The sequence below is a fragment of the Leuresthes tenuis genome, unplaced genomic scaffold, assembly GCF_036924035.1.
Source record: "Leuresthes tenuis unplaced genomic scaffold, fLeuTen1.0.hap1 SCAF_13, whole genome shotgun sequence".
NCBI lineage: Eukaryota > Metazoa > Chordata > Actinopteri > Atheriniformes > Atherinopsidae > Leuresthes > Leuresthes tenuis.
The window spans coordinates 14,205,130-14,219,010 of NW_027325367.1; the positions used below are offsets into that span (position 1 = coordinate 14,205,130).

Sequence of the window (13,881 nt, forward strand, 5' to 3'; positions counted from 1 at the left end):
AAGCTACAGACAGATGTAAAGACATCTGCCTGAAGAAGGGAGAGATCTGCTGCAGAATGACTGAATATCATTCTATAGTTGAAGTAAACTCCTCTGGGTTATACCCTGGCTTTACATTTTGAGAGCTGCCCTGTACTCTTTACCACAAATAAAGCAAATAAAATGCCATATCCAAATTTTCAAAGACTAGATAAATATTTGGGCCTGGCTTATGGAATAACAAATAATGCTAGTTTTACCTCCATAGATGGTCAGAATCATGCCCTTAGCAAACGACATAAGCACTGAAATGAGACTAGAAGAAGTAAAAGGTTAGTTCCTGTATACGTCCTTTACATGATGTCAAACACTTAGAACAACCTCAGCCAGTCAGCTGCAAATACAAGACAAGTACACTGTTTAAGTGCATGACAATGCTTTCGTTTATTGGTTGCCGTTCATTGTCTTGTCACTCACTGTGGGCCAGGTCAGGGAGAGAGAGAGAAAAAAAAAAAAAAGACTTGGAACTGTGCTTTCAGGCTTTTAATACCTCAAACGGAATAAGAGACCACACTTGGCAAACCTTTGCATGTGGTCTGCATGCAAATTAAATTCATTAGTTTGAGATGACTACGACTGTCTTTGTAAGATGGAGTAAAAACTGACAAATACTGTAGAGCAAAGGTTTGGTTGAGGAGCGAAAAAAACAAAACATAATTGGAAAGTCAAACGGTTAAGATGAGATGGTAGGAGACATTCTTAAGGACTCAGGAAAAGACGATGGCATTCCAATCTCACTCAAACTAAGCTGTGATGTGGATCTGCTATAACAAAAAAAAAATAGAAGTACCAGAAGTATTCCACAAAAAGTGCATAAATCAGCTTCCTACCACAATTTTCTATAATAAGAAAGAGAATATTAATCAACTATCAAGGTAGGAAGGAAGAAGCTACAAAAGTGAAAGACGATTGCACGAAAGCAGTTGAGCATCACTTTGATCTTGTAGAGAAAAGGAGTTATGGGACAGAATCGTCTTGATTACTTTCATCAAGGATGTTCTAGTGTTTCCTTTGCAAAAGGAGAAAATAAAATAAAAGGAGAAAATGCTGTTCTCACAGCTGCTGCTCAGTCATTTCTGGGTCACTTTACCAAAGCAGAAAAGACATCTGGACCCAAGCCAAGGTTCATGTGACGATATGACAACAAATATAACTCGCAATGGAAGAAGTTGCAGAGTGTGAATAAAGCACTGAAATGAACGGTTGTTTCTTTTTAAGAAACACAGGTCATCACACACAAAAATATATAAGGGATTTTGTTTAAAGTATCAGAAATGATCAATAAAAAAGTATCTCTGTGATTCAGTGTCTAAAATAAGCCACACCTTCACCAAAATAAAATCTCATCTTTTTACAGAAACATAAAAAACAAAACAGGGAGTCTTTTTAAAAGATTAATAAGTGCTTTAAAAAAGTCAAACAGCAGACATGTCAGGTTTAATGAGGAGTATCTGGAGCTTATTTACCTGCAGACTCGAGGCAGACGGAGTGCAGCTACACATCTGCTCTGCTAAGATCGGTTTATCCATATTGGATGATGCACTGCAAGGCCAAACAGCACAGCAGCAAAACATTGGGTCAAAACAAATGATCCATGACACTGCCGAGGCCAAAAGGGCTTGTAGCGTGAATCGATGATTGCAGCTTATGAGCCCAGATGATGACATTTCATGGACACACATATGCACTGACACCTTCAGGTAATTTTCCTTGTGACCACTTGCTATGCTGAGCAAATGTTTGAGTGTATATAGGTGTGTGTACTTCGATGCAGCGACCCTGCTCCCCTTAATCACTGCACTGTGTGTGTGTGTGTGTGTGTGTGTTTGTATGTGAGTGTTATCAGCCTGATGTGGCCATTAATGAAGCACTGCAATGGGATTTAGCACAGTAATTAGCTTTTACCATGGAAACTCAAGGCAACAGCAGAGATGGCGTTACATTAACAGTCCACATTTGCTTTCTGATGTCATCTCTTTGTCTTTGAAATGCCAGAGAAAAATAACTAAGTATAGTGTTGTTAGTGAAGTAAAGGCCACATGCACAATATACACAAAGTCATGCACACAGACTAAACACATGCACACAGACTAAACACATGCACACAGACTAAGCAGACCCTCCAATCTTGACAGCGGTGACATTTGGATGCCCTGCTGTTATGACTAATCATTCAAAATTAAGTCACAAAATCTATTCTCAGTGTCACCCCTCACACCCTCCCATATCATTCCCTCCTTCTCCACACTACCTAAATGTCAGCATTTCAATTGGGCTCATTAATACCTTCCTTTTCAAGTGGGTCAGTGTAAGTAGTGTGTTTGGATGCTAAAGGATGGAGAAAGGATGATGGAATGGAATTGCGAGTAGTTCTCCATTTCTGTTTCAATATCATCTCTGCATCTCTTTATATCTCTTACCCATCATTATCCCCGTCCTCTCGCTCTCTCTCTCTCGCTCTCTCCGTTTCCTTCTGATATATCATAGTTGGGTCTGTGTGAGGCAGCAGCTGTGAATCATGCAGTGGCCTTTCCACTCACACAACCACGCTTGACCCAGCCTGGACACCACAGGACTAAACAGCATCCATCATAATAGCATTTGATGGAATGCATGCGTGTGTCTGTCTACGTGTAAATCTTAAGAAGAAGAAGGGAATAAAAAAATAAAAAAGCCAGTGTGTATTCATAGAAACAAACTGCAGGAGGGAGGAGAAGACTTGGACAGCTATTGCAAAATCACTACAAGACTTTTCAGATCCTACTAGGCAGAGGATCTGAAGATTTGCTGATGTAATGTCTATGAGGTCTGTGCACAGACTGAAATAACTGAAATAAGGATGGAGGAATATACTGCAAGTGAATCAGAGCTGGAAAACACAACAGAGCCTTGAAACAACAGCAGTTCAGTTATCAGGAGGAAGGAAATTAAAAAACTTTACAGACCTTTGAGCTATATCAGCTGCGATCTGGCCTGTTATTGCAGCAGAGAGAAAACATTGCCACCGCTATGCTTTACAGTTGCTATAATGTTGTGTTCCTTTGGTCTACACGAAGCATGCTAACTGTTAGTGTGTTCAAACAGCTCTTTCATTTGTTTTACTTGAGCACATAATAAGACAAAGGTCTGGTCTTGGCCTTTATATTCACTATGCAATTTCTTTCTGATAGCAGACACAGCAACTTGAGACCAACAGCAGTTACCTGCAGCTCCTGTGATTAAGTTTAGGGCTTTGTGCAGACTTCTGTTTGCACATAATAGTCTGCTATTGGCTGAATTTACTCGGGCACTTTAAAATGATTTAGATAACAGCGGAATAACACGTAAAAATATGGGGATCTTGATAAAACCCTTGCAAGCTTCATAGAGATTCACAACTTTATTTCCAGGCCTTTGAGAGCTGGCTCCCGCTGGAACTATTTCCTGTTAATAAAGAAATCTACTCTCCACCGTTACCCACCACCGTGTGCGTACTCAGAACACGGGAATTAAAGTTTTGACGTGATCTGATGGTTTCCTCACGTGGACGACTTGTTAAAGAACTGCCAATTGATAAGTACAATTGTACTCAATTAACCTGTAATTAATTGGACTTCAGATCAGAGTTTTTCATGATATTTTCAAAGTGTTCAAACTCACTTGCAGTGAGTCGGTGCTATAAAAATAATCAAATTCCAAGAGATACGGTTATTTTTTCAAGTATTTTCAAATTCTTTCAGAGATTTTTCTGATTTCAATTAAGCTAAATTTAATTAAAAACCTAAAGCAGCAAAAAGTAAAGCTTTTATGATACGAGATTAAGCACAAAAACAGTCTAAATTAAATGTTCAACTCACAATTGTCATATTGCCAGAAACATGACTCCACATGAATGCTCATGCAGTGCTGTACCTTTTGCATGTGAATATATATGCTAACAAGCTCACCATATCAGCTTAAAAGGCGATAAAGGTGTTGTTTATAGCTTCCTTTAGCTGCTCCATGGTGGCCAGAGAATATTTTATGGTGGGTTTAAAGGGATAGACCTTTGTCTTTTGTTACACACCATATTTTAAATTGGTCCCTGGGGATGAACGAGCACCAGCAAATTTCCTCGGGCTGCGAGCCTTGCGGTTGGAGACGTTAGAGCTCGCACCCAGTTTAGGACAACAATTCACAAATTTGAAAGCTAAAAAGATATACGGTGTATTAATTAAGCCACACGTAGCACAAGCTGTGCAGTGTGTGCAGTGTTCTTTTCCCTGATTTTACAAGGAGATAGAGAGATGTATATCACACAAGCCTCGCATGTCATCAGTTATCCAACGATAAGGATTTAAAAAGCCAATTTGTATCACAGGATACTGAACAAATGGTGTCAGGTAATTAAATATTTTTTCATTTAACGCTCAGTCAGTTAACTACTTTTTAAAAAAGAAAAATCAGTTGTCAAAAACAAATGTTCAGAATTGAGAAAGAAAGGAAGAAAAAAAAATGAGCCATTCATTTCTTGGAAAAGTGACATTTTCTTCCACCCTGTTCTTCAAGTGCAAGTCTTTTGAATCAGACATACAGACAGCTTGCGCGTGTGTGTGCGTGTGTGAGCGTGCATCATAATGCACGGAAACTTTACGCTTGATAGTTCCATGAAACAAAGCCGGGAGTGTGTGACTGCCTGTCAGCAAGTCTGTGTGTGAGGATATGTAGCTGTTGTGCCACAGCCTTTGATCATAGACAACAGTGTTAATCAGGAATCTTTATAAGAACAGTAGACAGCAGCTCAAAAAGAGAGATAGAAGAAAGATAAATCCCATCATGTTCCTGGTATCCGTTTAACTCGCAGACTGTAGCTTGACAGCGCGGTTGTCACAGAAAATACAGCAGGCAGCCTGTTTGTTTTTACTTGAGTAACGTGTGAGCAGTGCGTGAGTTAGATGAGTGTGCAAAAGCAGGAAAAACAAATGCAGCCAAGGTGGTTTTTTTGTCACTCCAGAAACCTGTGGGACACTTTTAGGAGGGAGTTGTGCTGATTAGTAAAGGACCTACAGGAACAGAGAGGAGACAAAACCAACACTTGTCACCCTCATTCAGTCCTCCCTCTTTGCACCCGACTTTCTCATTTTTATCTCTCTCCTTCTCTTCCTCTTTGTCTTCTGGCTGGAGGCCAACGTGATGAGGTGAGTGGCTACCGCATCTCTGACATGGCCTTGGGGCAACGTGCAGCCATCGGTGCCAGCTCTGCTTATGGGTGGCACCAGCCAGCCTGATTAATGTGCAACTGCTTTCAACCGAGCAGTTGACACAATGAGAAGTCGCTCCAATTAAAAGGCGAAATGTAATGAATAAAAGAGTGAGTGCTCTTGCACGGGTTGGAATTGTGTGTCAGTACAGATGTGAACATGAAAAATATTTCCAACTAACAAAAACTTAGATTAATCAAAGTTAAATGAGACCCTATGACAAGAACCCTGCTCATGCATTCGGTTGCCTTGGGGAGAGACTAGAGAAAGTGGCACTTCATCTAAAATGAGTCTTGCTCTTAGAGCGAGACTTCTTTTACAAGATTAATTAACAGATCCCTTGGATGTACTCTCCTTTAAGAGTGCACGTGTGTTCCTGCCTCTGAGTATTTCATCAGAGACTGCCAAATGTCAGGAGTTCACCCAATTAGTTAAATAGCCTGGGCCCACACACCTGTCCACCTGCACTGACAATGGCCTGCGGCTGCATGCATACATTTACACATTAATTAACCAGCTTGGGCGCTGAAAAGTCAGCGAGATAACTTAATGACTAGCCACTAAGTTGTTGGTTACACCAGGGCGGGGGCAAGGCGTAGGCAGAGCTGCACATGTGAAAATACATTTGTGCAAACACACAACATGCTCCAGTACATGGAGTAGACACATGTGAAACTGGACTGCAAGTATAGTGAGGATTTGTGAATGATTACACATATTAATGGATGGAAATAACACCTATTAGTCAGATGAAACGGCTTCAAATCGAAGTAAATTCAATAAGACAGACTTGTTAAAAACTTGCTACAATCCTAATAATCACATCTGATTCCAAACATTAAAGGAATATTATAGTTTCTTTGAAGTAGGCTTGTGCTAAATACTAAATAGTAGCTAATTTATGCTAATTATGCTCAGCCACGAGGCTTGAGTAACACAGATTTTGCCATCCTCAGTGGTCTGCATCAGCCCACCAGGCCCTTCTCCTGCCAACCACGAGTAGCCCAAATATTTATTACTGTGCAGGCGGAACGGACCAACTTTGCTTCTACCTTCTTTCCATTAAGAAAAACCACATACCAGACAAAGAAAAAAGGGAAGAAGAAAAACAACATGGACATTTGTTTTGTTTTGAGAGGAATTAGCATTGTCCACTGATCTACAATAAGCTGCAGACTGATTACATGCTCGTGACTGGGAAATGTCAGCACAGATATCCAACAAAGCAGTACATACAAGGTTGCATATGCATCTGCAGAGTCTCAATGGGTAGGACACAAAAAGCATCAATGACCCTTTTCCTGCAGTAGACAGAGGTCAGCACACACTCAGTTTGGAGAATCAGGTAAGAACTGCGATGGGGGAGCTATGCTAACAGCTTCTTAGAAGATGATAAGAGGAAAGCAAATTTTTCACCATCTGACACGAGTCAGACTGAAAATTACACAGCAGTTGAAGGTAAAGCTATTGTGGATTTTTATGATGCATCACCTTTGCATCAACAGTTGAGAAAAAGGGAAAAAAAACTGTTTTTATCAAAAAAAAAGAAAAAAGAACTAGACCTTGAGTCTTTGGTTAGGAAAATGTAGCGATAACGGTAAATAAATAGTCAGAAGAGTAACAAAATTTAGCACAGGTCTAGAAGATAAAAATATTAGCTTTTATCTCATCAAGCAATTGTGACCAGGCATGAGTAAAACATCAATAACATCCTACTGTTCCCCCCACAGGCTGTTTTATAGCTGAAAGGCTACTACCCTCTGTAATTAGGGATTGCAATTAGTGATTTATTTATCCATCCTTTTATTAGTTTTTTTTAGCCTTCGGTTCTCTTGTTATTCTTTGTCTTACAGAAACTCCATTTACTGGTTCAATTTGTATTATCCTCTCAAATGCATGATGAAGAGCTAAAAAAAGAAATAGCCCCTCAGATTAATAAGCCGGGTGAAAAAAAAGTGCCTAAATTGGGGTTAGTGTGGGGTTTGTAAGTCATCGTGGCTGCCAGCGTGTGTGGGTGCATCAGTACAGCTACCTCTCTGTCTTTGAGGACAGCTCGAGTTCTGTAAAGCAGCAGAAGACGGACGTCGCTGTCTCGGAGACTGAAGTTACTCTCTAGGATCTGGAGCACGTCAATGCGAGGCTGCACAGGTAGAGACGCATCACTGCAAAATGGACGCAGCCAAGCCAGCAGGTCATCCGAAGTCACTGAGCTGTCACTGAGGGAGGAGGTTGAGAAGGGCACCGGTCAGATGGATCAGGTGGGGAGGTTATTTGAAGAGGACATTATTAAGCAGTTTGGCTTTGGTCTTTAAAAAAAAAAAAAAAAAAAACTACATAAAGCACACACAGAAAATAGAACATTTTTCCACCGATACACTGGAAGAAAAACAAACGTTTTGGGGCATTTTAAATCTAAAGATCATCCTGATAAATAATGTTATCTATTCATCACATTTGACACTCGGCTGGTGTTAATTCTGAGACCTTAAGATTTAGCTGAAAAGGGCAGAAGATAGACACAGAGTTATCTGACACTTCTTTTATGGAAAAAGAATGAGAATGAAAAGAAAAAGAAAAGGACAAAGAGAAAATGTGTGTATGATTTGCATATGAGTGTGATTTGATAAATGTAACTTACCCACTCTGCACATTGTTGTGCACGGCAGTCACCACAGCCTCCAGGACCCTGAGGGGTTGTGGGTAATTTGTCAGGGCGCCTGGGTCTCCACTGAAAAACAAACCACATCAATGTAATCATCTTACACAATGCGCTAATTAGGATAACATTTTCAAATTACCACAATGTCAAGGGACACCATCTGAGACAGAAAATGAAAAAAAAAAATTGAAATCAAAGGTTTTCTTCTCAGAGACGGTGTTGAATAGAGATGTGTCTAGCAGCCATTAAATGATTGAAGCAAACACAGCTTTGCAAAAGTTAACTGTCAAGATGAGATTTCGAGTCCTACAAAGAGGAGGCAAGAGAAAAACATTAAATCAGTCTCCAGCGTTCCAAACCTCACGGGCTTTGTGAGCATGATGAAATTTACAAGAGTGTAATTATCTTATCTTTTAAGGCTAAAATAAAAGATAAATTAAAAAGAAATCAAAAAAAAGAAATTGTTCTTTAAAAAAAAAATGGTAATAAATTAACGACGCAGACACATGGTAATAAATTAAACCGATTTAAAAGGTACAGGGCAGCTTAAACAGATACCCGAAACATCATTAGTGTAATTTAGTGTGGCTTTTGTGTGTGTGTGTGTGTGTGTGTGTGTGTGTGTGTGTGTGTGTGTGTCCTGCATGTTGGAGGACTATCTTTCACAAAGGCAGAAAAGAGAAAGAAAGAAAAGATTTCCCCTGACTCAACTGGACTCTGCTGCTGAGAAACACGCCTCTGTCCATACAAACAGCCGTGCACCACGTGCACAGTCCTGGCGCACAAACACACAAATGATCATGCAAAATGCAGTGAGATGACACAGCATTTTCTCTATTGCCTTTTAACGCTTAGGTTTTCTTCTCAAAACACACACACACACACACACACACAGAGCGGTTATGACAGATACAAAGGACGACCATTAGTGTGAGACTCAGGTTTGCCTGCTGCACCACACCGGAGGCTTTTTGTGAGAGAACACAACAACACAGGCCCATTCATACCTGCCAAACACAATGCATCAAGATAGCCCTGCAACAACCGACACACTCACACACATAAAGTCTGTGCACTGAACACTGAATGGCAGGTTTAAGAGACAGAAAACCTCCAGCGAATGCATACAGAAAAGCTCAACACGCAGAGCACACACATACATGGACTGAGCGTGTCTCTGGGTGAATGAGATCCGGAGGGGAACAGCTGTATCAGGCTGCATTAATTAGAAAAAGATAATGAATCAGAGAAGAAGGTAAAACAGCGTGCATGCACCACAGAGTGTGTGAGAGTGTGTGTTTAACACAAATAGTCCTCGCGTGTCTTTATGAATGCAAATGAATGAGTCGTTTTCTGGTGATGTGCAGAAGCAGGTGCCATTTATCTGCACTACGCACCATTGTGCAGACATAAAAAATAAAAAAAAAAGCAGGAAATGAGGCATGAATATGATCAAGGTGATTGGTACTCATTTATCAAACCAATCAGAAAGACCAATGGTATCTGGCTCTATCAGTAAAACCCAGATCACCGCTCCATTAGCACAACCACACAAGGTTCCTTAGGGCAAAGAGGACAACGAATAAAGAGCTGCCATCACGCAAAAATGTTTATCAAACCACAGCAACTTGCCAAAAAAAATCTGTTTATTTGATTGTTTTTCACCAACCTCAGTGATGACCACGTGTGCTTTTTACATGCCGAGTCATACAATATCCACGTATTTGCTCTTAAACCCAGTGGCTCTGCAGACATGTCGGCATGAATCATCTCTCCCCTGCTTTTGACTGCGGAGCTCAACTCCCACAGGCAGCTTCTGTACATTAAATTCAACACTTCAGGCACTTGTTTTGACAGTGTTCTTCCCACCAATATGCTGAGCCCAACCTGGATCAATATGCTTTGTATTTTCAGATAACTACCGACAAAGATGAGGTCGTAGGTGGTGGTGTTTAGATGACCTCATCATAAGCATGCTGCGTAGTTGCATATAAATATTTCACTTATATTTCACAGTTATAAAAAACACACATGTATATATATGTATGTATGTCAGGTGCATAAATGGAAAGGACAGGTATGAAAAGGGTGGAGGTTGACAATAATTTCGTTTGGCAATCCGTAACAGCGAATATAGAAAAGATTAGATAAACACAAAAGAGAAATGCTGAGCACCTTGATTTTCCTCCTGCCTGCAAAAACAACAGCAAGATCTGCAATAATACTGCCAGGCTGGAGGGGAGGGCGAGGAATAGCATCATTTCTCACAGAAAGATTTCTGTAGCAATTAGAAAATGCAATTCTGCAGTCAATTTTGAAGAAAGCCACGACATTTAGACTCAGCAATGAATTATGTTAATAATTTTACAGTTCACACAGCCTGTTCTGCAGAAAAAACATGTTCTGGTTCAGTAATAAGCCCTACTCCAAAAAAAGATGAGAAAGGGGCTTGTTTACCACTGTGCAGCATCTCCCCTCTTTGAACGTCAGTCTGTAAATGGCTGAGCACTGAAACACCAGTTGCTGGAACACCAGTTAAGGAAAATGTTTTCCGTTCTTGTTTGACATAGGATTCCAGCTGTTCTGGGTCTTCTTTGTCCTATTTGGCATTCCATGATGTACAAAATGTTTTCAGTTGGTGACCAATCTGGACTGTAGCACCCAGACTTCTACCACAAAGGAACGATGCTGTTGTAATAGATGCAGGATATAGTTTAACACGGTCTTGATGAAATAAGTAAAGCGTCGCCTGAAAGAAGATGTTGTTCTTAAACCTACACGCCTTTTCAGATGTGCAGGTCGCCGGTTACATCGGCACCTCCACACCATCACAGATGCAGGATTTTAAACTGAGCACTGATAGCAAGCTGGCTGGTTCTCTTTTCTTTAGTCTGAAGGACTAAACCATTTAAATTCCAATTCCAAAAAGAACTTAAAATGAGGACTGTCTGACCACAGAACAGTTTGTCATTTTGCCTCAGTCTATTCTTACTGAGATTTGGCTGAAAAAAAAAAGAAATCAGCGTTCACATATGGCTGTTTCATACGGCTCTTCTACCTGACAGCGCCCAGATCATTCAGTATTGATTGTGGAATGTGTTCCCTGCACACAGAGATGTCTCCAGATTCTCTGAATCTTTTCATTTTATTATGCAGTACAGATGACGTAATATTCAAAGTCTTTACATTTTTGAGTTGAAGAACAATGTTTTGAAATTACTCCACAGTTTGCAGATGCAGTTTTTTTGCAGACTGCTGAACTTCTGCCTTCTTTACTACTCAGGTGCTTCATTTGTTTTCAGGTCGTCGCTGCAGCTTCATCAGGTTGGGATTAAAACACTGCAATATGTTTGCGATAAAAAGCTTTTTGACACAGACTCTTTCTTGAAGAAAGCCCTGAAGGCAAAGTTGTTGAGTGAAACTCTTTAACTTACATAAACCGGTCAATAAATGAACTTTTGATGCCCTGGTAGGTTTGCTTAAAACTCAGCTATAAAACTGAAAGAGAGCAAGGCGAGCAGTTTGCCACCGCCACCAGTTTTCACTATTAGATAAGCTAATAGTTTCCTGGTTCTGACATCACCAAGACGAATGAGGGAGTTATTAAATACAAGAAAGGGTGATATTTTGGCAATTATCTTAAAGACGTTAGAGCTGTCTAAAGTCCTCCATGGGAAGCAAATGTGCTCATATCCATTAATGTTTAGAAAGCGTGCCTGGTGTTTTATAATCGTGTTTGTGTAAAATGGAGAAAACAGAAGGAGGAGAGGGATACTACCTGAGTGTGGCCACAACTCTCTTCACTGCCTCTTGAAGCACAGTCTTTACCGACAGGTCCAGGGGTCCAACAGCCACACGCAGAAGCTCTTTGATCTGCTCCAAAGGCTGTCCATCAGTTGCCATGGTGACTGCTAACTCGCAAACTTTTGACCTCTCCGAGCGAGACAAATCATAAACTTGACTGTAACTCTGCAACTGTTCCTGGAATAGAGGGAAAATAACAAATAAAATAAAAAAAACAGATGAGAAGTGACACACTATTTAAAAATGGACACATTTAGGGGTTTGTTAAAAAAAAATGCAGTATTAACAAAAATAAAAATATGAGATGGTGGCAGAGGGAGAAATCAATTTAGGAAAAAGGTAGCAGAATTCACTTGGCGGCTAAAAAATAAAGGTAGGCTGAAAAAACAGGGGGGAGGGATGTGTGTTGTAGGAAGCACAAAGCTTTGGGATCTAATGTTGCTGTTAAATGCTTTGTTCTCTTCAGGATTTAACATTTTTAACATCCCAAAAAAATGTACAACATCAAAAAACTTGAATGGCAGCATTTTAAAAATAAACTATAATGTGTTTAGTGAGTATACAGCTGAAACTCATACTAACCTACACCGGTTCAAATATGGCTAAAAAAAACATGATCTAATCCTAATGATGGCTGAATAACAAAAACATCTGAATAACAGAACTATGCAAATGATCCCACAGACTCAGCTGATTCTGTATGAAATTCCAGACCTAACTTTAGGTACACTTTGAGTTTGGGGTCTTATCCCCACACCTCTTTGAAATGTCATCAAAAGGCCAAATTGTACTTTTACTGATTTCTGTGACCCTTAGCATTTCAATGAATGCTGATCATTCATTTTTCCTGAAAAGGTGCGTTGCTCTTGCGGATGTTACTAAGTTTTTAACTTTTGCTCCAAATGGATTGTGGGAGAGCTGCTCTTGGACCATGACACTGACATTCTTGGTGTTCAGCAAAGCGCACCGGGTACCGGTACTGGACTCCCTGTAGCGTGCTCAGCCCTCTGTCTTTCTCGTAATATTCATCGACTTTTAACTAAGACAGGATATTGAAATTCATATAATATTCCTTACACTGATAAGAAGTTCTAGATATATGGGTATCATTTATTTTTAGGACTGTATAAATCTAATAAAGCATTCAGCAGAATATCAGCTAAAGAGGGAGGAGTGTCTGATTGGGTAACATTTCGGTTATATCGTTATGTGCCAGCAGCTTCACTGTGATCTCTGATGTTCATGGCAGCATTGGGAGCAAGGTCTGAGACTGTCTGATGAAAATATGTAGCGATTTGGGTAATGTGCCAATTAGGTGCAATGGACATGACAAGACAGTGAGCTGTAAAACTCTCAAATGATCATTTTCTGGCCCAATCCTCCTAAGATTAAAGATGAAGGAACGAAGGCGGAGCAGCAGGCTGCAGAGGAGATGGTTTCACTGACAGTACCAGAAGTCTGCGGTGTGGGCATGTAACATGGATGCCTATTCACCACGTAGTCCTACGCCAGTAAATGTCGTGGTTAAGCCACTACTGGATTTCCCAGCTGGTCTGAGTGCAACTGGAGGAGGTTTGTGGACCATGCTGTGTCCCCTTAAGCTAACACGCTCTGGGACATCGAGGCATGTGTGGATTTATTCTGATTATGTTAATATCCCATGCTTTTCCTAAGCCTAATTGCCATGCTCATGGTATTTTAGAACAAACAGTTTATAATTCTGTAGAAGAGGAGGGAATCCTCTCCCTTTTCCTTTGGATGTAGTGAATAACAAACTAATTTGTCCACATTACGTTCAGCTTGTCAGGCTTTTTTTCCACAACTATTCTTTATTGTTACTGAACAATAAGCCATTGATACAAAAAACTATACATATCGCACTATCTACAACATCTACAATATGCAATTTGCTGCCCTCATGGCAGGTCAGTGCACCTATGGTAGCAACTTGCCATGTACACTTGATAGATGACCCCAATATAGCTGAAGAAAGCCTGCAGAGCTCCCTTTATCCATCTTTTTTTTTCTTTACCCATCTGCCCTTTCCTGTTTCTTACATTCTTTTTTATTTTTATTTTTTTAATCTACCTCTAAGGATGCAATCGCCTACTGCACCAGATGAAGACCAGTTTCATTACAGAGGGTGCAGTGTTACTGTGA

At 40.3% G+C, this 13,881-nt stretch overlaps 1 protein-coding gene across 1 annotated transcript in view; it reads right to left on the bottom strand.

Moving 5' to 3' along the window:
• Positions 1-13,881, bottom strand: part of nbas (NBAS subunit of NRZ tethering complex) — a 157,834-nt gene that overhangs the window by 33,749 nt on the left and 110,204 nt on the right. The window contains exons 47-49 of the mRNA XM_072362003.1: positions 11,696-11,898; positions 7,897-7,986; positions 7,291-7,474 (exon numbers count right to left, since the gene is read on the bottom strand). Coding sequence (XP_072218104.1) covers positions 7,291-7,474; positions 7,897-7,986; positions 11,696-11,898 — 477 coding nt within the window. The remainder of the gene's footprint in view (positions 1-7,290; positions 7,475-7,896; positions 7,987-11,695; positions 11,899-13,881) is intronic.